The following is a 25,447-nucleotide window of genomic DNA, read 5'->3' on the forward strand; positions in this document are numbered from 1 at the left end:
GAAACAAGTGTATTAAGCTGGCTGTGTAAGAGTAGAACACATTAATGCTGGATAATGTGTCATATTCAGGTTACTTCAAAAGTCTCTCTAGGTAGAATTAAAACTCTTGCACAGAGGAAACAACTGAGCTGCTGGTACAGCCGTGCCCGTGCTGTTCCTCTGAGGTTATTGTTTGGTTCCTTTCTCAGCTGGGAATTACTGGAAGCCTCCATATTTTCCTTAAACCAAACATTGCATGTTTAATACAAGTGCAAGTCAGTGGAGTGAGAATCATTCACAATTATTTCTACCTGTTAAGAGTAGCTATAGCAATTACATATTGCTTAATAGTGTAAAATGCCCCATTGTTGGTTAGGTAAACTATAAGAGCAGTGCTGAACCTCTGGTATTGGTAGCCTTCTTGTGCAAACAGACTGGAAACAGTGAGTAGGAAGGACTGCTTTTCCTCCTCCTCTGTCACTATTTATGATCACTGCTGACCATGTTCTGTGATTGTGCTTAAAAGTAAACAGGAAACTCTCTACTTAAAAGCACCAGCCCATTTAAAAAAAAAATAGGAAATCTTAAATTTTGCTGTAATTCTGTAGAAGGGTGGTTCTGCAGCTTCCCCCCATTCAGCTTTCCTCATTGGTGGAGACTAGATGGCAGTCAAAGAATGCTGCTTGAGGTGCTGTGGGTTTGAAAGTGCTGTTGCTTATGAATTGGTGAAGTCTCAACAGAATGGCTAATATTTCTGGTTTTCTTTTATCATTGTGTTACTGAATTTTAGTTTTTTTACAGTCTGATGTCTGATTTTATATTAAAAAAAAATTTTAAAAGAGCAAGTATAGATCCTTCAGAAATAGCATGTAGTAACTTAAGCTAATAGTGAACTTCTCTATACCTTCAGTAGATCTAGGTAGAACATGCAGTGCCTCTGTAAAAATGTTTTCAGGAATAGCATATCTTTATTTAAGACCATTTGATTTAACAGTTAAATAAAAAATGTTTTGGATTTTCAAAACCAAGTTCTTGTTACATTTGTTGTCACAGCAACCTTCAGTTACGGAGCATGGGCAAAATTAAAAAATACTTGTTTGGCTGTTTGGCTTAATTATCTTTAATGTGACTTGCAGAGTGTACTCCTTTCTTGTCCTGTCTTTGGTAACCTGCAGAGTTCTATCCCACCTCTTCCCTGGGTGGTTTTCTCTGTTTTAAGGACTTCATTTACAGTGGGCTTTTCTCTTCATCCCTGTAGTACATTATGTGCTTTTCCTCTCTGTGTTTTCTGCCTTCACTTAAGAGTTCTGTTCAGTTCCTAAATAAAGTTGCCTTTTTGGAGACTTCCTATTTCTTTGTTTATCCCTATCTCAGATGTTGTCAAATGCTGAAAATAGCATTGAAAAAGACACTGGAGGTTTCCCTCTTTTCTTCTGTCAGCCTTGAATTGTGTTTGACTTAGGCAGTTATCCTTTTGCTGCCCTTCAGATGACTGATTTACCCAGTCTGTTTTGTGTTTATTTTTAAAAGCCACTTCCTTTTTTCATTCCTCAAGCACCTGAAATGATGGTTTGTTAGTTTCTGTGCTACTCTCAAATGCTTTGCCTGAGTTTTATGGCCAGGTTCACAGTCCTGTAGTTCTCTCCCTTCACTCACACTTACTTTCTACTGTGGTCTTTTCTCATCCTCATCAGAAGCAGGACCTAAGTCACTAAATCAGTAATAAAAACAATTATTTTCCTTTAGCTGTCTGCTTCCTAGAGGTGGAACAAATGAGTGAGGTCTGAGGTTGTGAGTTGTTCCTAGTACTCACCACCATCAGTTCATGACTCCCTCTAAGCAATTGCTTTTCCAGCAAAATATCCTAACTTGGCGTTGATAGTTTGAGCTCAGACTCTTCTCAATTCTGGTAACACTCTCTGAAATTAATTGTTCGAGGGCTGTTTATCTGGAATTGCTTTGTATTTTTGCACTAACCTCAATGCGTGCCTTCTTCCTTTGTCTTTTAATTCCACTGTAATATACATTGTGTTATAAACTCCCACTGGTCAACATATTTATGTTTAGTAGGGAGAAAATGCAAGTATCTATCTGTCTTCTATTTCAGGTGCTTTATGCTTTACTCTGGTTGCATTATAACCTTACAATACTCAGCTCAAAAAATTGGAAAGCTGAGAATCAGGCCTCTTGCCTAGGTCCAGCTGTTAAGCTAAATTGAACTCATATTGGTTGGTGGACTGAAAAATAGTGCTCTTCAGTGCAAGAAAAAGCTTATGATACATGTTGCATGCGGAATTTTTAGAAACTGAACTTTTTTAAAAGAATATTTTGCACTCCAGTTCATTATGGGGAACATGAATTTACAATGAAATCTCAAGTTTTACTTCAGCAAAAGCACTTCTGCATAGAGTTCCCCAATCTTCAAAGCAGTTGAAGCAACTTGATGCATCAAAGCAACTTGATGTTGTTATGCCTCTCCAGAAAGAGGTGCTGAGCTCCATGCATCCAACAAATTGGGTTAAATCCCAAGCTATTGCAGGTGAGCTGTTGGTGTGTGCTTGGTGAACCCGGGGTAAAACACAGCACCTAAGGACAATCACTCCAGAAAGGATTTGCAGGACAATGAAGTGAACCTGCTGAATGTGGTGTAATTACACACAGGTGGTATGCCTTGCCCTTGCCTCTTCTAGTCTTTTTAGCCTCTCCTTAGGAGTTATGAGGGTTCCCTACTATGGGGGTGCTCAAGTTACTCAGTTCTTACACCAGGACTCACAGGTCATCTGTCTCACCTAATGCTTTCCCTGTTCTACTGCAGGAGCAAACAAAACACCACTGCCTGTGTCCAGTGGAAGAGCTTTGTGGAGAGAGAGCCTGGGAACAGCATTGCAGTTTGACCTGGGATTTCACAGTCCCAAACTCAAACTTTTCCTGGGTTGTACCAGCTTGAAAATCTAGTGCTGAATCAGCCTTGTAAAAAACATACCCCTTTTAATATACATTATTCTTTTCACCTATACAAATAGAATGGAATTCTTCTCTTTCTGTACCTTGTAATAATTGCTGAAACATGTAATAGTCTCTAGGGTTGGAGCTGATGCACTTTGAAAGAATTTTTCTATTTCCTGTTCTATTTGAGCTCATGATGCTAATTGCTGTTAAGCACACATTATTAACTATGTTATTCCCATGTAATTAACTGCAGTTCCTTATGCAGTAGAAAGAGTATCAGTGGCAGCATCTAAATTTAATTTTTTTTAACGCACTAATGTGCTGATGAAACTTGTACTTTATCTTACAGCTATTTCAGGAGGACATTGCTGACATCTACTTGTATATTGTGTTTCCCAAGTAGCTTGCAGGGGGAAATGCTCAAAGTGCATTCACACATGGCTCAGTGATTACACAGTCTTGGTATTTGCAGTTGTGGGGTCTTTTTGTAGCATGGAGTTTCCTTTCCTGGAGTTTCCTCAGTGTGGTGAAGAATATATAATTAGGGAAGCATAATGAAATGTGCTGTTGACAGGAAAGTATGTTTGGAATCTCAAATACTGACCTTCTCTGACACCATTAGGCTTCTGAAGTTCTGATTCAAAGTAGTAAGGTGGCTTATCTAGGTTTATTAGTAAACTCTGTGGCATAGTGTGTTTTTATATTGTGCATTTTTAAATGCATTTGCACAGCAGTGGCAAAGCTTTTCCACTTTCTTTTGTGTTTGTGGCCACTGTTCCCATTTTATTTGTCGTGCTCACTGAAGTTATTGCAGTAGAAGAAAATAATGCTTGTTCACACTAATTTGGAAGATGAAAGCATGGCACAGAAACAATTAATCAACTAACAAACTAAAACTGCCTCTCAAGCATGCCTGTGTTTTGCAGAATTGTTTAAAAAAATATGCATTAGTTAAAAAACTTCCGGTTCCTGTAAAAATGTAAAGAAATAGAAGCAAAAGTAGCAAAAATATACAGGCATTTTGTTGTCCCAAATATTAAATCCATGTTTCATTTAAATGACTTCCATTTTTTTGTGAAGCTTTTCCATAGTTGGGTTTTTTATTATTCCCCGTGCCTTGCTGTGTAAGTTTTCCTGTTTTTTCCTGTAAATGCACAGAATGCTATTTGTGAACAAAGCATTTCAGATGGGACTTTGAAATATGATGAAAACAGGTGGTTTTGTCTCAAGTATTCCATCTTTCCTTTTTATTACTCATGTTTTACAAAGTGAGTATTAACTATTTTCATCTCATACTCTCCCTCCTAAGTCAATAACTTGCCCTGCAGAAATGCAAAATGTTTAATGTTCTGTGTCACAACCCAACCCCCCCCCACCCCCCCCAAAAAAATCTCAAAATATACTTAGCTCTTGCCACCATTTATAATCAAATACAGTAGTGCTTTGTGAGCACTGTAGGAAGGCTGCTGAAGAACAGCTGGAGCAACATTTCTGACAAGTGCCTGTTAATGTTCTTCCTTTTCACCTGTGACAATGCAAATCTAAGAAATGATAGCCAGCAAAGGGGTGGCTTTCCAAGGGAATATTGTTTTGCAGTGTGTTCATAACCTGTATGCAAGTATTCACTTAAATATTTAATGATCACATTACTATGAGAAATAGTTATAAAACACTTACTTGACTTGCCATTTGGTAAATTTTTCAGTATTGGTGCCAGGCATCACCTTTAGGGGTAGCCGATAAAGCTAAGAAAAATCTGTGTTTCTGCTATTAGGAAAGAGGCCGATGTGAAGTGCCTGAGTCTGGTCTTGGGCCTTAAAGGCCTGACTTTTACTGGGAGCTCAAGAGCTGCAACTGGATATCCACAGCAGTTCCTCAGACCTGCTCCGTGCTAAACTCATTAACACCAAGTGACTATAGTTTTCTTGGAGTAATGAAGTGAAAGAGTGTCTGAGTTCTCTGCCCGGGCTGTTGGGGCTGTTCAGCGCTGGCAGTGTCTGACTGCACTGTGAGCTGGCTGTTCCACACCCTTGACCTCCTCAGTTAATATTTCTTTCAGTATTCTTCAAGCAAGAGGGGTCAGTGTCTGTCTTTTTAACACTGACTGGGCTTGCCCTCATTGCAGTCCTTTAATATACCTGACAATATTTAATATGTATAATTCATTTAGCACTAACACTTCATTACATTTTTCTTGGGCCGTTAGCACACCCATGCAACGTGATTGTTTGTTAGTCCCTTTAGGGACAGCTTTATATGAACCACAGTCTGAAAGACAAAAAGAAGCAGAATTTAGTGCTCATAATAGCATGTTTGAAGCTTTGTTTTCCTAAAAGGTCAAGATAACATAGGTTTTCCCCACTTTCTTTCAATGATTTTGTAATAACGAAATAAGGGGATTTAGCATCATCTCGTCACAAAGCTGTTTTTGAATCCTAAGTAAACAAAGTAATTGAGTTTCAAAATGCTTGCAACTGCAGAGAAGGCCAGATATTAATGAATAAAAAAGTCTGTGGAGTATTCCGTAGGCATCAGGCAGAACAGTGTTTTAATCCATCTTTGTTTCATCTAGCACTGTTACTGTGTCATATTAGCAGAGGTGTGATGATTGTTGTTTTGTATAGATGGTCTCAAATAAGGCCAGTCTTCATCTGTGAGGAGAGGAGCTGCTGCTAACATTGGATGTGTGCACAATAAAAACGTAACAAAACTTTTTATGAAGGCAGGGTAAATGAAATATCATGGAAGCAGCTGTATCTCACTTTTCCTTTCTTGTAGGATATCTTGAATAATCTCGATTCATGTGATCTTGAAGATGATGATCTCATGCTTGATGTGGACCTGCCTGAGGACCCACCTCGTGACAAAGGTTAGTAAGGCAGCCAAGCAATCTCACTGTGAAACTGCTTCCTGGGCTTAAGAGACTTCTGAGTTGCTTTCTTCTGACTCTTGACTTAATAAGTCAATGCACTCTTCAAATTGTGGTGTTTTTTTTAAAGTAAAAGCTCTTTCTTTTCTGAAATACAGGAAGAGAGATATTTCTGTTTTCCCAAGTACAATCCTTATATTTGAAAAATTCTCAATATAGAAGTGTACTGCCTTGAATAAAAGTGCAACCTTGTTTCACACTGTGTTTTTTTTAAAATTATTTCTGTAGCATCAATTTCAAAGTTTTAAGTTAGTCTTTCAGTCTCGTGTTTCAACTGTATTTGGAAATGCTGGGACAGTATTTTTTTTTTTTTAGTTTTGGTGAATGACAGCATAATTCTTTGAGATAATTACTTATTCTACAAAATGACAATATCTAATATATATACATGTAATTCAGGGTAGCAGAAGGTGTAAAATTTAAGATATGTGTTTTCAAAATGTCTTTTATGCGCTCTTGCTTTCAGTGAGAGTGCTGGCAGAATTTTGACAGAGGAGGTAGTACAATAATATAAATTCAGAATAGAAGGAACACGGTAAAGGAAATTACGGCTGCACTTTCTCAAATGTCAGACTGGAAAGGTTTGAGGCATTTGCTTTTGTTATTCCTGACCTACTCATAGGAATTATGAGTATTGTTATTGTTATGAGCTATTGTTATGTGAATATGGGTCCTAGTTTTACTTCCAAATTCAGTGGAGGCCAATCTATGTTCGAGTGAACAGAAACACTGAATGTGGAGCACTGTCAGGCCCTACCCAGTGCAAAGAGGCACTGAAAGGAAGAAGGCTTCACTTATTTTGTGTAACTTTCATCTGCTTGCTGAAGTATGGGGATATTCAGGGGTTTTTGAGAGCACCTCTGAGTTTTTGGATGAAGACTCCTCCATGTATGTTAGATATGAAGCCAGATTTACAGTAAATAAAGCACAGTTTTCCATCTACCACGATGGTGGCACATTGTGTTTTAGCACTGTGCACATAACAAAGTGCTGTACGTAATCTTTTAAATACCAGAATGAGTTTTTCAAAGTACTTGTGTGAATTGATTGAGAACATTGCAAGTATGCAACTTTTCAGCCCTGACAGGTATGAATCTTCTACTTTTTTAGTCAGTTAATTTTTCAGAATGGGTAACAATGCAAGCCTAGGGCATATTCTTTCAGTAAGGGTAATTTAATTCTGTTGGGGAAAACTAAGAAACAATTTTAAAGGGTAGATCAATTTCTCATAAATTTCCTTCTTTATGTGAAACATGCACTGCATTTGCATCAGTAATTCCATTACAAAGTATTAATTTAAAATCTGCTAGAAGGGCATGTTTTTAAAGGTGAATGTTTGCCACAAAAATATTAAAAGCTAATTACTGTTACTTTTGGCATTTTTTTAGAGGTTGGGTTTCCTTATAAAATTAATCTGGCATAAACTGGGTATCTCTGCTTCTTAGCTTGGAATCACTGTATTTTCAGCAAAGAGGTTCTGAAAAGAAGAATTCAAAAGCCACCTCCAGGTTTTCCCTTACGTAAACATGACCACCTGAAAAAGCAAAACTTGTTCTTGTTTAATCTCCACGTGTCTTTACTCAGTTTACTTTTCCAAAGCTGAAAATCATAATTGCTTATAAACTTACTGAGGGCTTATTTTGTTGTGAATTTTCATGTGTTGTGAGCTGTAGAAAGATGCTGCTAAAGGAAAATAAATCTTCTGTTAGTTTAGGTGAATAAGTTTATTTTATTATGCAATTTTTTGGTTATTTCCTAGGTGATAAAAACTGAATTGTAGGTATGAGTACTTGTTCTAATAATGTTTAACAGCACTTCTTGCCAACACTTTTCCCATAATTATGTACGCCTTCACTGACGTCAGCCTCTTAAGACTTTCCAGGTCCTCAGAAACTCCTGGTTTCACTTTGGAGCCTGGGATGCCGCTTGGCCACTATTTATAGAAACAGTTCTAGCTCAACAAGTATGCAGGGAGTGAGGAGGGCCGCTTAAATCACAGGGTGAAGCTGGGCTCGCTCCCAGCCCACGCAGGCTGGGAACCCAGCAGGAAGGAAGGCCTGTAGGGGAGCCTTGTGCGCAGCGGGGCTGAGGGGCAGCGCGGAAACACTGCTCCCTTGTGTGGAGCTGCTGCTGGAAAAGGACTGACAATGTGAGGGAAACTTCTTGGGTAAGTGAAGGACAAAGTGTGGCGGCAGAATAGCAGTTTAGGACTTGTTTTGCTGGGTCTGGCTGCCCGAGTAGAAGTTGTTTTGGCTTTCTCTCAGTTGTTTCCAGGCTGTTGCCAAATTTAGCGTTTGTTCCCTGAAGATGTTTGTGGAATTCCTGTGGCTTTGTAGAAGTTGATGTTTTAAAGAGATATTTGCTTTCCTTTTTTTAAGTCATGCTGGTTGTCCAGGTAAATACAGATTAAATGGCTCTGAATCTGAAAACCAAACAAGATGAATAGGATGAGCTGTATCTGTACTTTAAGTAACGAAACTGTTTTCTTTTGCAGTGCAATACTGGCCTCTTTTTACACTGTTGTCTTTCTGTGTTTGTGTGTTGTTAGAGCTTGTTAAAGACCTGGAGATGCCATCAGTAAGAAAGCCAAGAAATTGTTACTTTTAAATTTATTTTGTTCCATAATCTCTACCTCCCCAAATGACTTTCTACTTAAACTGGAAATACTGTTAAAGCTGGATTCTTTAGTGTCTGCTACAGGCTGCTCTTATTCTTGTAGCAAGTTTATATTTTAATAAAAAATGTGACATTGTTATAGAAGTCTGCTTGACACTTCTAAAATGCATACTGTTTTGGATCAGGTAAAAAGAAAAAAAACAACGAACCCCACAGACTTTACACTGCATCTGTTACCAGCACATAGTTAATATTTTATTTGCAAGGTCCTGGAAACAAGTCGTAAAATTTTTTTTAACATTATGCTCTCTGTAGAAGAATGTGAAAATATGAGCCGCTATGACAGACAAGACAGAAATGTGAGACAGCATCAGGAGGGATTCTGGAAAAGAGCACCTCAGCAGCGATGGAATACACAGGATCACTATCATCTTGGCCATACTGACCATTATATCCATGGTAAAAATGATTTGAACAGGTAAAGGACTTTTCTATATCCTCACAAATGTTTGAAGCACCAGTGAGCAATTCATTTTTGGCACAAAGGGGTCTCAAGTGATAACTGAGTACATTTTCAGAATAGTTTTATGTCTGAGTGGAAGCATCACTGAGGGTTATAACAATTTCTTTTCACAACTTATTCCTTGTTTTTATTCCAAGTACTTGTTGTTTGTGTTGATGCAATATTATACATGTTGATTAAAATACCTTATGTGTTCCATGGAAAGCCGCTGCAATGTTTTACTACTTGCATTTTATAAGTTTGGACAGCTTTTTTTACTTTTTAATTTGTTGGTAACGTAAATGTAACCCTATAATCCTTAAAGGGTTGAATGACAGCTTATAGAAATTCTGCTGAACAACCTGGTTTTAGGGTACTGTAGTTTACAGCTTGAGAGAGGTCTCTGGGAGTGGAAAGGAAAACTCTGTATTTAAGTGAGATAGCACTGACATTTTCTGATTTATTTATTTCCTGCTGTGTGCCACAGTATGTAAGTATAGCCCACGTTGCGTAACACTTTCCTTTTTGCCAAATGCTGGCCAGCTCCAGTTTGTCATCACTGTGGTTTTATGTTTTGGATTTTTTGTAGGGGTTCAAGCTACCTGGAGTCTGCTGTGGGTCACCTGGAGAGCTACGGAGCGGGCAGCGGTTCCCAGGCAGCGCGGCCGCTGGCGGAGAACACGGTGATGCTGGACGAGATGACCCTGCGGCACATGGTGCAGGACTGCACCGCTGTCAAGACCCAGCTCCTCAAGCTCAAGAGGCTGCTGCACCAGGTGAGCTGGTCACAGGAACTGAAGCAGTAGAATAGACTGGGGAGTGGGCCAAGGTGGCCTTATGCTCTCTTTGGCCTTATTAGGATATCGGCATTTCGTTTAGACATTGAATTACAAAGTTCCAGAAAGTAAGTATACTTTTTATTGCTGTTTCAGAGAGTACTTCTTCTGCCTTGTCAGCATTTTACTGACTACAAAACATACTAAATACTAAAATTTTTTATATTTATTCAATATTAAATTTTACTTCTCATGAGTAAAATTAAAATTAGGAATTAAAAAAGAAAATCAGTGGATGTGAAAACCAGCTTTTATCCAATAAAATTAAAAAAAGCTGGGAGTTAAAAAAAACCCTAAAAATATTAAAATTGATCCCATGGATTAAACCTTCATTCAGCAAGTCAGTGCTAACAGCTTTTTCTTAAGGCTTTGTTTTCCTCATTCTTTTAATCTTTTCTGTGTGTTTGACAAGAAGCTTAGCAAATCATACTGGGTCATCTCTGTTGGAAGTGTTCAAATTTATCCTTCCTATGTCATGAAATTGTCAAAAGCTTTTAAGGAGCTTTTTCAATGCACCTCGAAACTTGGCAAGTTGTGGGAGTTGGTAAACTGCTAAATGACTCAGCAGAAGTATGGCATTTCAGCTACAAAAATTCCTTTGTTACCATAATAAAGAACAGTCCATGAGGCTTTCTTTGGAGGCATATACAGATTAGCATTGAAAAGTGTTTGTGTGATGTTGTCTTTTAATACCAGATTCATTGCTCTGTTTTCCTAATAGGATAATGTAATGAAAATAAGTTTGTGCCTAAAAAGTAAGACACTAAAACAAAACACAGCAAAACAAAAAGCAAATCAGCCTTGAGGCTAATTCAGTTGTACAGTTGTGCCTTTTAGAAATGTGAGCATTTGCTTCCTGTGTTAACTGAGATGTATTCCTGATTTTGTCACTGGAAAATCAGTTATATAAAAAAAATAATGCAGTGTCAGAGGGGGAAGGTATGTTCTTAGAACCTAATGTCTGAGTGGTGGGCTCCATAAACTGTGCCCCCCCAACAGCCCCAGGCATTAATACAGAGGTAGCAGGGAACCTTTTTCCAGGGCTTTTAATGCCTTTAACACAAGGACAGTTTGGCAACTTGATGGATGTTGTGTGTGTGGTTCACAGTGTAAAGGTTTGCACATTTTAGCCAAGCAGTGTGTGGCCCTGCAAAATACCATATGTGAAGTCTTGATCTAGGTTATAACAGCCAGGTTGCAGAACAAAAACCTTGCCTCAAGTAGCTCAGATTAAGTTTTTTAAAAGAACTTAAATGTGCAGAATGAAGCAGTTACTCTTAAATATTTTTCAAAATTTTTTTTTGAAAATTTTTCATAATTTTCTGCTTGTCTTGACAAATGCTTGATCCTCTTTCCCTTCTTCCCTGTAACAGTGAGTTTGGTAACAACAGGTGGTGTTCTTCCCTTCAAACTTTTTCAGGCATACTTGGCTGTATTTTCCTGACCTAACCCAACCCTGTTTTGACTCACCACTTCCAAAACTCATCACTGGACTTCTGAATATTTATTCTACTCTCCTGTGTATGATCCAGTCTTTTAATCAAAGAACATGAATAGTAATATAGAAGTAAATTAGCCTGCTACAGAGGGGCAAACTTCGACCTTTACTACCTTAATTTACTAAACAATTAGGGCAAAACTTGTATGAAGTATTTTTTCATTGCATTGAAGTGTTAAGCCTTTACTGTAAACATTGAACTTCATACTAACAGGAATGAGTAAAAATTCTGCAATTCTTTTTTACTTCTTGAACAGAAATATAGTTTGAAAACAGTTAGTTGAACTTCAGCATTCTGAGCTCTGAACTAGGACTGGATCACAGGCAGCTTCTTGCAAAATATGAAAAATCGAGGTACAAAGTCAATTGCTTTCAAACTCCAGCTTTAATAGTGGAAGCAGAAGTTCTTCTATTAGCTCCACCAATATTACACATTCAAGTGTATGTGTCGCCTTTCTCTAGTTATGACGTTCAGCAATAATATTTAATTTGGATAGGTAGAAACACAGCCGTAGTCAGGACTTAGGCACGAGGTCTCAGAGGAACAGTTACAGTAAAATAGGAAGAGTTAGTAATTAAGTTCAGTTTTATACAATTATCTAATCAGCTGTAGCATGACTTAGTGTAGAGCACAGCACATAATGAATGTATACCTAGCAGGTTCCTGGGGAGACTTAATGTGCTGTACTGGATTCATTGCTGTGACTGTAGCTCACATAACTGGATATAAATTAGCTGGAGTATTGCTAGCAACATAGCTGCAGCAGCGTGGGGTTGGTGCTGCATTCCCAGTTCAGCTTGGAAAAATAAATAGTTATTTGAGTAATAGAGCCTTGGCTGAGCTCTGTGTGACCAGGATAACAATGCCAGCAGAACTCGTGCTGTCTGCTTGCTCCTCACACGCTGCCATCTTCTTGTGCCTTCAAACAGTGCAATCAGCAATAGGAGTTTCTCTCATGCAGAGTTTTAAAAAACGTTCACGGTAGTGAGTATAACCTTCTCTGACTTCCCAGAATTGTTATACTAACCTGTATGGAGTGAAAAATGGAGATTGTCCTTGTGCTAAATGCAGTTATAATTATTTACAGAGAGGTGTACTGCTGGTGAGCATTCTCTCTTTAATGCTTAACTGGAGTGCTAACTCCAGTAAGAGGAAAATGTTTTGGAAGTTTAACTCTAGTAATAATTGACATGTAAATGGTAATGCCTCTTAAACATTGACTAAGGTACTTCATTTGCATGCTTATTAAGAAATAAGTTTTCTTCTGATCTTAAAAATTTCTTCCTCCTCCTCAATTAATTTCATAAACTTGCTGCTCTGGGTGGAGGCTAATGTGTTAATACAATTTTAAATAAGGATGTTCTATTTCTGTTGCCCTGGAGCCTTTCATCTTGGCAAGGATTGACCGTCCTCTGTAGTAACCCAGCAATGGCTTGCAACCACCCTGTTTTACCTCAGATCAGCACTTGCTGCTCTTGCAAGGAGGACTGAAACACAAAGCACCTCACAGAACTGTGAGATCTGTGAAGCTCTTCTTTCTGTGGGAGGCAGCTTTTATGAAAAATGTTTCATTTCAACTTACCTTTTATGAATGGAAATGAAATCCTATTTTTCAAGCACAGATCTTCACTGTAGCTTATCAGATATGTTCCATTTGTATGAAGAGGTGTGAATGAAGATGTGAACCATGTAATGCAAAGTTGTTAAATGCATCAGTACATTTTGCTGAGGCTTTAGATCAGTAAGTCACTTGGGTACCTTTGAAATACATTCTCATTTTGTTCTTTTCTTTTTGCATCTGGTGAGATCCACAAGAGAGATTCATCTTTGTTTATGAGAAGCCTGAAGTTGAGAAAGAAACAGACTTAAGAAACAAAAAGCCTTTTTTCTGTCATGTATTAAATTGTATGAATTGCCCCTACAATTACTACTGTTTTTTCTTAGCCACAAAATAGTTCACCTCAGTGACTTAAATTTGCTTGAAAGAAACAGAACCAAAAGAAATGAACAAACAATAGCAAATCAAATTGGTAAATTTTGGGTTTAAGCAGTTGTTTAACTGTTGCACCATCACTGTGGCAGTGTTTGACAGTGGGCAGTGAGATTGACATGACCGGGATGAAACTACACTCAGAATGCCGAGCAGTCAGCAGGTGAATAGCACCCTCTGCTTGATGGCCAGTTAACACATCTTCTGCTTGCATCTTTATAGAAATGCCACTAGCAAAGGAGACTGTTCAAATGAGTGATTTGGACTGCAGAAAACTTGGAATTCAGAATCAACGGTTAGACCTTGGTAAAAATTCAGTAGACCCTGGTAAACTTGCCACTGCTCTGAATTAGTGATTATACTAAAATAAATAATATGTTCTGCTATTGTAAAAATGTTAGAGGTAGTTTTTTATATTGCTTGTTGTGACATGCAATGTGGTGATACCTTTATAAAGTTTATTTTATCTTTACTTAAAGTTTTCAAGTATATATGCTCTCCAAGTTTCCAAAATTTGATATCTTGGTATACTTCTTAGTATTTCTAGCCTGCCAAAAATAGCATATGCATATAACCAGTTGCATTTGCTTTGCTAAGTCTATCATCTTTTTGGTAATTCTAATTTCTTTTTTGTACAAGGATATCTCTATTTTGCTGATTGGCCCTGTTTCATTTTAGCAATATGATAAGCAAGAAACAAAAAGCACAAGACAGATTTCATAGATTAATCCTAGCATGTGTTCAAATGGAGGCTTGAGTTCCTACTGATAAATGTTAGAACTGTTCCTTCTCCAGCTGTCCTGTGTTCTCTACATGTTTACTCAGGTAATTATGACAGTGGTGAGGGAATTGCTGCAGATGACCTCTGTTCCTGCTTTGCTGGTGAATGAGTCAGGCGTAGCCCAGGCCTGGAGTACTGATTTGTATCACCAGGGAGTGTGTGACATACTAAACTTGTTTGCAATTAGGTCTTAATCTGCTGTTGTGGAATCTCTTATTGCTCCACTTCCCTGCATTTTAATAGTAGTAAAAGGTATATTGGAGGTACAGAGCTTTGAAAAGCCATGCAAGATACTTTTGCTTGAAATAGTTTGTCTTGTTTTGTATTTTTGCCCATTCTCATGATGACTATTTCACAGTTGTAACTGTGACCATCTGTAGCTTTACTTCTGAGTGTGTGTATTTGTTTGAATCATTGCTTAAAATAAAATGTTGGTGAAATTTGTTATTGGGGAATATAAGATAAATATAAAATACAGTATAAATATACAAAAAATAATTCCTTAAACTGTAAGTAATTCTAGGATTCTCATTGCTGCACTTTTCCTCTAGCATTTTAGAAATGTTGTGAACTAAATAATGTTTGTGTTTTTATGGTATTATTGTGCAAATTATTTCAAAGCACTCTGTTAGAACTTGTCCATAATGTCAAGTGTAAACTGCTGCTTCATCAGTCTTTCACTTGCTGGCCATGGGCCTAGAAGGGACAAGCAGCTACTTGAGAACTGAATACAGCTGGGTGCTGGACAATGTAAACTTGACTGTTCTCAAAATTAACAGTCTATTTATATAAAAGCCCAAGAAACAAAAAAACCCAAACTGAAACAGTACCAAAAATCTGTGAGATGGAGCGTTCTATCCAAGTTATGGCAATTCAGTGTAGGTGTCTCTAGCATGGCCCTTACTTGGGCTCTGTACACAGGCTGCAGCAAGGGAGGCTTTCCTATGGGGGGGAAAAGGAAACGTGCTGTTTGAGCAAGTAATTCAAGCTTGTATTCTTGTTTCTGTCCCCTGGTAGAATGATGAAAATGTGTCACTCCAGGACATCACATTCTCAGTTCCATCAAGTCCAGAACCACAAGAACCTGAGTCAACTTTTAAGGTAAATGACATTGATTGACTTTAAAGAATAAGAGGTACAAACCTGCTTATATTTAGAAAACACACCCAAAGCTTGTGTGTTACTGAAGTACTGCTTCTTGCTTCTTTCTTTGTTTAAATGCTAACATAGGTGAACCCCACAAAGTCAGTGGCAAGTTTCTTGTTTTAGAACAGGTATTAAAGGCAGAACAAACCCCAACGGATATCCCAGATGGGATCATCTTTTATAGTCACAGACTTGTAACGTTGTGTTTTCTGTGGTGGTAAGGTTTTGTAGCTTTGCTTGGCTCTTATTGTAAAATCATGATACAAAGATCGCTAATTCTGTATTTATGGGAGGGAAACAGTGCTTACTGAAGATACAACAAGGTTATAAATACTTCTTGAAGATGAAGAGCACTTAAAACCTAATGCCTGTTCTGAGTTCAGTAATTTTTGTTGTTGATAAAGAGGACTGTAGGTAGTGTTTGCTGACTGGGCATGTTCATCTACATATGTCACTTGTTTGCACAACAGATGAATTACTGTTTCAAAAATGCAGCTGATTTACTTACCCTGGAAATTTAGTGGGTCAGCTGAATTTGGCCTCTCTTAAAGAGACTTTTGGTCAAGTTTCTTCACTCTTTATTCTATGTGCCTGCAGCCGCTCTCTCTGTGTGAATAGGAGGAGGAAAGCATGTGCTGTGTTACTCCCAGCCCTCCAGGCATGCCTAATGTCATATATCCTGGAGAGATGTTGATTTAGATCAGTGCAGTCCTTATAGAAAACCACTGTTCTGTTGCAGATGGATGATCTGCTGAACGAGATCAGGCAGCTTAAAGATGAACTGAAGAAAAAGGATGAAACAATCAACCAATTAGAGCAGCAGCTTGTAAGTATAATCCTAAATGTTTAGCAAAATCCCAGGTGTGCCCTGCAGAGCAGAACTTCAATAGGCAGTACTGATGAAGGCTTTAAGAGAGCTTAGACAGTTAATTTTTTTCCTGCGCTTTCACTATAACAAAGGTAGGTTTGGGTTCCCAGTTGTTCTCCTGGGATCTTTAATTCCATAATCTGGTCATGATTTTGTGTGGCACAAAGCAAGGATGTTTATAATGATGTTGAATGTATTTAATTTCCAAAACAGTTTTGAACACAAAGTTACAGAGACTGCTCAAAAATAACAGTGAGGAAAAGATAAGGCTACATTTAAAGTATTTTAAAAGTGAACAAGTACTGGGCCTATCATTCTGCTTAAAGTTTTTGTTAGTTTTTTTTCCTCCCCCTTCTTTCCTCTAATATCCATTAGCTTAATAAAGAATTGCACCATAAAATTTAAAGCTGAGGAAGATAATATTCTAAGTTGATTGGTTTTTTTTTTTAGGAAACAATGCAAAACTAGTCGAATAGATTAAATTTTCTAACTAAGGACAAGTTATGGGGGCACTTTCATCGTAAATTAGGTTCAGGGAGACACAAGGCCTCAAGCAAAAATTGCGTGTGTCTTTTAAAGTTTTGCTCTTGGTCTGAGTTTGGATTTTGCCATGTGTATCTTTGCATTTGGTTCTGGTAAATTCACCTGCTGTGACAATTCTTGTAAAGTAGCTCCACACATTTCAAGCCACAACAAGATCCTACAGGCAGGGTAGATGAGATGCCAAGAGGTGCACACCATGTATATTTATCATAGCTGGAGACAGTACTGTGTGACCATAATCTAATAAAACATTTAGCATGTGCTTTTGTGGGTGTGTGCACTAAAACTGAGCTGTGGCCTTCATTCTCTTCGTCTCTGGTTTGGGAACATTCCCTTGAAAACAAAGCTGAAAGATGAAGATTTGGCATTCTGCTGTGCTGTTTAAACTGCAGAATTCCACATCACACCATACCAAACCAAATTACCTTGTTTGTTAGTATTTTGCAGTAAGTGTTAGTTTTTTGGTACACTTAGTCTCACTCTTAACCATCAGCCTTCAAAGATTCCTAGAAGGAAGTTTCTCCTTCCCTGCTCAGTCATGTACCTGATTACTGGAGTAACCTGTAACTGGTGCAGCAAAAGAACTCTGCTGTAGAGATGGGTAAAACTTGTATTTGTAATGATTGAAAGATGACTTGAAGAACATAGTGCTTCAGAAATTTAAGTGGAACAAAAACTCTTTCCAAAGTCAATATTTATTCTGGATTGCTTCTCAGTATCCTTTTGGAAAAGCAGCAGTTAAATGAATAGTAGTTTTCTACAGTTTAATCATATTGTGCTCTACAGTCAAGTAATGCTTGGTATTTGAACACTGGGCCTTGACTGTACTTGTCAAGAGGCTTAACTGGTTAATTTCTAACTAATTCTTGTTTCTTTTTCTCTTTTTGGGGGTGATTAAGGCCACTAGATGTAACTGCCAGAAGGACAGTCAAAAACCTCCGGGGGCAGCGCGCGCGTGTGCCGATAAATTCACACAAACCTCCTGGAGGAGGAGTTCTGTGAGTAAAGTGGGCCCTTCCTGCTTGGGTACCTCCTTCTGCCTTTCATTCCCCCCTTCTATGACCTTGGCTCTCACACAAGTCAGCCTTGTTCAGGAGATTCTGTGCTGTGTGTGAGTAGTGTCCTTCCTGCTGTGCAACCCTTGCGTTCTTTTGCAGCCCTATTATGTAAACAAATATTACACACATTTCTTTAAAAATAAATAATTAAACTTCAGAAGTCTTCTCTTTAAATAATCACCATTTGCAGTATTTAAGTTACAGTCAATCCAAACTGTATATCTAATTGTACTTAAGATATTTTCTTATATCCTGATTTCAAAGTCATAGGTGTCTCTTTGGGTTTTTTCCTGGTCAAACTTTCATTGTTGATGTTCTCATATTTGTTGAGGAAAAGCAACAATATATTCTAAATTTCGGTGCATAAGTGTAAAAGCAAAAGTTAATATTGTTTAGTGTTTCTTCTTATTATTTTTTTATAATTTATTTTAATAACTTGACTCATTTAAAAAAATTATTGTGTGAAAATCACTTTGACAAAAGACATCTTCATTCCCATATGTTGTTGCATGGATCACATTTGTTTCCACTATGTAAAATTCACATTCTTCATGGAACACCAATAGAATACTTAAGATGGGGGAGGGACAACATATTTGATATTATATATGAAGAAGAAATTACCTTTGAATGCTAAACAAGGCTTTTGTTAGTCACCAGCAAATAGCATTTGGATCTTGAATCTACTGCTCTAGCTAGAAACCCTAGGAGATTTTATTAAAACGTTAAAAATAGGTTTTAATTTTTTTGTTTCTTTGTTTTTATCCTGCTCGATGTTACTTGAGTAAGCTTGTAGTAAAGAAAAATGACCCGTTATCCTTCTAAAATCGCTCTTTTAAATATATAGCACTAGGGCAGAAACACCACCGTGCTGTGTGTTCACCAGTTACTGGCAAACAGCCTTATCCCTGTTTTCCAACCTCCTTCTTTCTGTCTGATAAAGAACCCAGTGTCAAAAGATAATAACCTAAAGTAGCTTTTGGTTTGCTTTGACACCTCTTCTCCCCCATGTACATGTAATGTCTTTGTTCATCTCGTTTGTTTCTTCTCCTTTTGCTTTGAAGCTTCTGAGCCCTTGCATTGTTTCTTTTTCCCAAGTTTTAATTTCATGTGTGTGTTGTTCATTTGATGTCTTTGTGCATTGATCCTGTTTCCAGGTTAGTGGCTGTTGTTTCCATGTTCCTTTTTTTCTAGCTCACTTTTCAAATGGCTTCAGAAACAGTCTAATAATCTGGGAAGTTAGTTGCTAACTACACAAGTTTTAGTTTGTGCAACTTGTGGTGTGAATTGACAAGACAAAGATATTAGAGAAGATGGGAAATTTGCATTGCTGTCTCAAGCACAAGGAGTCACTCAGCACAATTGTCTGTTTTGGTCAGGTTGGCCCATATATTTCTTCTAAGTTACATTGTAGTTTTGTTAAAAAGACATTTTATTGTCAGGAGGAAGTTTGGGTTAAGGGACAGTATCTGTAAGAAGAGATGAAGGAACCTCTGCTCTATTCATGGTTGGGTGTGTGGATATATGTGTATGATACACACACATATTTCTGGACGTACGGTCACTACATGCACAATGTAAACATCTCAGTATGTTTATCCACGTGCAAAGTTTCTCATGAAGTTAATAAAGGACTTAGGAAAATTCATGAAATATTGACAAATACTGAAACTGCTGCTTTTCAGGAGCTTTTGATAGCTCAAAAGTTTGGAGCAGAATGTTTTGGGGTCTTTTCAATGTTTTCATGTGCGTATTTGTAGGTCACAGGCTTTCTGTCAGCCAACAGAAACAGGAACTCCTTAATGTGGGATTTCTTCAAGTAGGACAGTGGTCTGGCTGTTACAGCCAAATTTCAGTTCTAGTGGTCAGACCCCAGCTTTCTGGCTTAATGCTCCCTCTGCTAACATGCATTTGGATGATTCCTTGCATGGCTTAATAGAAGTATAAATGTATGAAATAATTTTTGATCAGGAACCTAATAACAGAAAACATCTCTTGCAATAGAAAGGAGACACAGTCAGCTCTTATTTTCTTGAGGTAAGAGTACAATAAATAGAAGGAGACACCTAAGTAAAACGTATTCTCACTACTCAAAAAAATCCCAAAAACCCTCTTGAAGAAGCTGTTTTGCTTTATTAACATTCTTGTTCAGTTTAACTTAATGGTCTTGACCTAAGAATGTAGACTGAGAGAAATCAGGTTTATTGGTCCTAAATGTGATATAAATCCTAAAATGTTGTTAATGTTTATGAAATTATCAGGTTTTATATAGAGTAGCTGGTTTTTTTTTAAAAACCAAACTGTAATTGAAGTCTTGGCAAGGACAGAACGGCTCCTTTGAGGCAGATAAGCTTTTTGCTTCTTTCAGCTTGGTAATGGTTTTCAATTTTGATGAATATTTAACTATTTCATTTTTTCCTATTTGTGTTGACCTGCCAGTCATTTTAAATGATGGTGGATATGAGGCAGGTGCTTCAGCTATCAAAATTTCCAAGACTAATGTGACTGTTTATAAATTCTACATATTCTATACAAATCAGAACTGATACAATGTGTTTATTCCTCAGGAGTAAGTACCAGTCTGGGAACACAGTGATTTAGTGTTCCAAGGAATACTTTAAATGCTTACTGAAATGTGCCTAACAAACATTGTTAATGCAGTGTGTCATAAAGAATAGATGCTAGAATAAACTAGGGAACAGTGAGAGTGGAAATCAGCTGTTTCAGCTGGGAATTTAAGACCATATGAATTGCAGCAATTTGTTGCTATTCAGCTGGCCATTTGAACTGGCTGCTATTTCTGATTATTTCATGGTTCTGCCACTAAAGTGGGTATCATTAAACGTGGTCTCTTTTAAAAGTCATGTTCATGTAGTTTCTTTGTTATGAAATATTTCTAGAAAATGGCCCATTCTGATGTGATTATAAACTTGTCTGGTGTTGTTCTCTTCAGGGACCACAGTTTTTCGAAGTACTTTCAGGGGTTTTTTTCTATTTAAAGGTAAATATGTACATAAATGGAAGCTATGTAACTTTAAGTTAATCCTTGAAACTTAGTACTCCCGTAATAAAAACTAGGGGCTGAAAAGAAATGTTTTGGCAATTGGGCTTCTTAAAAAATGATAGGTAGCTACCTATTGCCTGTCTACTGTGTCTGTGACATGGTATTTCTTGTAAGCGTCCTGGCAGGATGCTCAAAGCTTAGGTAACTTCTTACTGTTTGTGTTCCATTCTTGGTTAACTATCCTTGGGATGAAGGCTTGTACAAGTATTTGCTGGCAGGGTAGACCATGACATTTCTAAAAGGATCTCTTACAGATTTCCTATACAGAATTTACTCCAGTTAGTGTGTCTTAGGATTTTACTATCATGGAAGAAAATAAGCAAACCCTGGAAGAAGATAAAAATTACCTGAAGAAATTAACGTTAATGGACAGCTTACAAGGAAGAAAAATGTGAGCATCTATTGCCTCACTTCTCTTGCAGGCTTTGCAGCATTCTTTCTGTAATAGCAAATACTGATATTTTTAGGACTTGGAGGATTAGAAGTCAAGTTTTTTTGATAAATAATTTGGTTTCTTGGGCTGAAAAGGTTGTTTGCAGATGCTGAGAAGTAAATGACAAGCAAACAAACTACAAAGCCCTGAATTTGGTCCAAGATACCTGCAGAAGATTCTGGCCTGTGAGGACCAGTTCTTCTGAGTTCCTGGTTGCTCTTCCAGTGCCTGCAAGAGTAGATAGAGTGTACAGTAAAAGCTGGGTATTTCCCCTTGGTAACAGCTCCCAGTGATGAGAATGAGCTTTGCTGCCTAAATGTGTGTTCAAGTTCATTCTTGTCTCTGGTAGAATAACAGAACCTGTCAGTTTGCATGGGAACATGCATGGTCTTGTTCTTTGCTCCATCTTCTCTGCTTTTGCACTGAGATTCTTTGCCTCCCTTTTGAATTTTGTTCCAGTTTGTCATTCCAAAGCCTTTCATGTCAATTGTTTTGATGAACCTTTGTCATCCTTTCTGTCTGTCTTTGAGTGCTGTTGTCCTTTTGGTTTTAGTATCTTCTTCCACCTTAGCCTTAAACATCCTGTCTGTGTCAGCTCCACAACTCTTAATTTAAACTTGCAGGTTTTGAGGCCCAGTCACTGTATCAGTGTTCACCTTCATATCCAGCCTTGGTTTCTCTCATTGTGCAATGGTCTGCTGTTTGCTTCATGTTCTTATACACATTCTTGGTGAAACAAAACCATAGCTGGATCAGGTGGTCATGTTGTGCACGTGTCTCTTGTGCTGTGACTGTGCATTACATGTAGGGACTACACAGAAGAGAGGTCTTTGAACCCTTCACAAACAATTCTTGTTGGTTTAGTGTAAACCAGCACATAAAACTGTGTTGGTGGTGTTTTTTATCTGAATACTTTCAGAAGGACTATTGCATGTCAGAACGGCTCATTCATGGTTTCTTTCTGGGTGCTAGGCCAGGAGACTGCTGCAGAAACATTTTGTTTGCCTTAGTATTGAAGTCTGTCCTTCTGGGTTTGTTCATGATGTGGAGCTCTGAGGGTTTATGAAACAGCTGGCAGTGCTTGGTGAGAGGCAGCAAAAATCCTCTCCTCATTGAAGTGCTCAGAGGCTTCAGTTGAATGGATTAAAAAAGGGATATTTGCTGTATTTGTATTTGTTTCTGCAGCAGAAAAGACTTTTTAAAGCAGTAGCAGTTTTGCATGTTGGTGTATCCTTGAGAAAAGAGCTGGAATATCTCTGGCTGTTGGGCTAAAATTACTGTGCAGCAGTAGCTTAGAAATATTTTGCTTCTCCTTTTCTGGCAGAAGCAATTGCTTTTGTTCATGTGATTTCTTATTCTAAGGTTGAGGTCTGCTCATAACTAACAATGGAAAAGTCTGGCCTTAGGCTTCATAGCAGCATTTAAAAGAAGAAACAACCAACAGATTTTCCCAGTGCAGTTAGTCAGAACTTCATAAAGCATTTAGTACAACATAAAGCAATAGTACAATTCATCAGGCTCTTTGAAGAACATTTGTCTTTCTGGTTTGTAGGCTGCTTTATCTCAGCTGCTCTTATTTTTCCACTCCTGAATCTTACGTTGATTTAAAATTCTGATTCCCTTCTCTTTGGGGATGCCTTTGCTGTTTCACGAATCCAGTATCTGAAAATAAGAGGAATGGGATTTAATAGTAGTGTCTGGATGCACATAATAGCTGTGGGGAGGGACTGTTCCAACTGCTGTCTAATTTTAAAGTCTAAGTGGAAAAAGTTGCTTCAGAACCCAGAAGAATCTCATCAAATGTTTTTTGTTTGGGTTTGGTTTTTTTAATAGAAATTGAGGTAAGTCATGTTCTCGTCTTTCAATTCTAGCATTCCTTGCTTGAGACTTTTACAGACATTGTAATAAGAAGTGGGGATTCAGGTTTTTCTTGTTTCTTACTTTTAGTAGGAAACTGCCACTTTATCTGTGTATTTTGAGTACGTACCATCATCTGAGGAGATGTGTTTATTGGTGTGTTTCTTTTTTCCTCCTCTTTGGATTTCTTGGGAACCTCAGTACACATTTCACTAATAGGAGATGAATATGAGTTGTTGATTAAAGGAGAAAGCTTAGTAAATTTGCTGGAATTTTGTACAATAAATACTATTAAAAGAAAATTAATCTTTTCATAAGCCAGGCGTATTTACAGATACTTAAATCATAATGTGCTATATCAATGGGATTTGTACATCCTTTATAATTTGTATAATCAGTGTAAGTCATAACACTCATCTTAATAAATTCCCAGTGCTGTATCTCCTGATCCTTACTTTTTCAATTGATGTTGATTTTAATTACCTTATTGATGTACAATTAAACAATTCTTGTTTGTTTTTTTTTTTATTATTAATTAATTTATTTATTACAAAAAAACCCCCAGACATTTATTTGACGCTTACTTATATGGAGCAATGTCAACTGCAGCATTTGGGAGAAGGGGGTTAAAATATGCCTGCAGACCAGTTCACTTCAGCAGGCAAAAGATTCAAGGAAATTATTGCACTTTCTTCATTTGCTTCTCCAGTCAGAGCAATGAGAAACTAGTATGAAGAATTATTGAGAAGACTGTACTTAGTGCTGTGCTTTGAAGTGCTAATATGGATGCTTAAAAATTTCTGGAACGTGTCAAGACATGCAAATATTTCATTGCCTTTACAATAGTGTCTTTACTGTTAGCTAGCTCAGATGGCTTGTGCTTGTCTTAATCTCTCTTTTCAGAGAGTAAAAAGGAGAGGATATTAAATTTTCACCTCCCTTCTTAATGTGTTAAAAATTTCAAAGAAGTCTGGAAAAAGCTCATTGCCAACTCAGATAAGTCTACAAAATCAGACTTGTGCCTGGTAATAATGTGCTTTTTACTACGTGCAGATTCAGATATGTTTAGAGAAGGGAGAGAGTTTTTCTTGGTGTTTTGCTACCTGGATACAATTTTGGATGAAATATGAGCAAACCTGGAAAATGTAGTGTTCTTTTGTACCATGCTATGAAAATCCAAAGCTTTTGATAATTTTCTCATCAGTCATTGGTTGATGGATTAATCGTGTTCCTGGGAATATTTATGTATTTAATACCTATTCAGTTGATGCAGCACGTTATATTATTTTGTCACATTGCTTGACTGAAGCTAGTACTGTTCCAGTACTTCCATTCAACAGTCTAAAAATTGTGATCTTAATGACCACTGATGAAGGACTGTAAGAACACATTAGGTAATCAGTATCTCCATCTAGTGATAATCAGACTGAAGAACTTGTTTCATTTTTTCCCTTAAAACAATTATTGCAGCAAAATCTATCTCAGCTGCTGAAGAACAGTAAAGCGGCCTTGTCAGGCTTTTTTCTTTATTTCCTGTTCTAGATTAAGAGTGTTCTGACTAGCAAATTCAAAGACTTGGTTAAATCCATGTGTTAAGTTTCATTTTAGCAGTACTGAAACCTGGAATAGTGGTGGATAAAATCTAATTAGATTAGGATAACTGGAAGATCGGGGAAGTGTTTAAAACTCTCCTAAGACAAACACAGAATATTTATTTCTAGAAATAATGTGATGTTTAACATTGTTTTACAAGAAGCATGGAAATCAAATACTTTATTATTTGTCCAGCCCTGGCAGTATGATCTGCAGCAGAGAATCTGGAGAGGAGGGGCAAGCTGGGTTCCTGTTTTCTGTCAGGCAGGTGTTGTTCAGATACCTTCAGCCTACTGGCTGACAGAGTAGCCACAATTAGTTGCTGTTGGTCAGGAGGAGTGGGGCAGTCTTTATTGTAGTATCAGTGTTCCTGGACTTAGAAAAGCAGTTTTCAGCTGCTTAAATGGCAAAAGGATTGTAAATACTTAAGCCTGTCCTGCTGAAATAGGAAGTCAAGATTGTGTTTTTTAAGAGGGAAGTTGCAGCTTGGATTTGCAAAGGTAAGGGTGTGGGGAAAAGGATAAGCAGTAAGAAAATTACTTTTTCTTGTTTTGAGAACACAGCAGCCACAGTGTGTCACACTTGTGGTGATCTGAGAGCTCTGACAGGCAAACCCTGCACAGCATGGATCTGCACGGTTCCCTGATCCTTTCGTGGAAGACTCAAGCTCCAAGAGCAAAGTGCAAGGAAAACAGTTCTGTGTTGTCTCTCCTCTACCACGATAAATAATACTGTTGAAATTGGAGTAAAGTGGCCTCTAAAGCACCAGGACTTGCTGGAAGATTTGTCTCTATGCATTAGAAA

At 37.7% G+C, this 25,447-nt stretch overlaps 1 protein-coding gene across 4 annotated transcripts in view; it reads left to right on the forward strand.

The window, feature by feature from the left end:
• Positions 1-25,447, forward strand: part of CCSER2 (coiled-coil serine rich protein 2) — a 61,742-nt gene that overhangs the window by 22,340 nt on the left and 13,955 nt on the right. For all 4 annotated transcript variants that reach the window (XM_082286250.1, XM_082286252.1, XM_082286253.1 and 1 more), the window contains 6 exons: positions 5,707-5,797; positions 8,789-8,951; positions 9,565-9,751; positions 15,099-15,182; positions 15,967-16,053; positions 17,538-17,636. In XM_082286250.1, the coding sequence (XP_082142376.1) occupies positions 5,707-5,797; positions 8,789-8,951; positions 9,565-9,751; positions 15,099-15,182; positions 15,967-16,053; positions 17,538-17,636 (711 nt within the window). The remainder of the gene's footprint in view (positions 1-5,706; positions 5,798-8,788; positions 8,952-9,564; positions 9,752-15,098; positions 15,183-15,966; positions 16,054-17,537; positions 17,637-25,447) is intronic.

The sequence above is a fragment of the Coloeus monedula genome (assembly GCF_965178545.1).
Source record: "Coloeus monedula genome assembly, chromosome: 8".
Taxonomy (NCBI): Eukaryota; Metazoa; Chordata; class Aves; order Passeriformes; family Corvidae; genus Coloeus; species Coloeus monedula.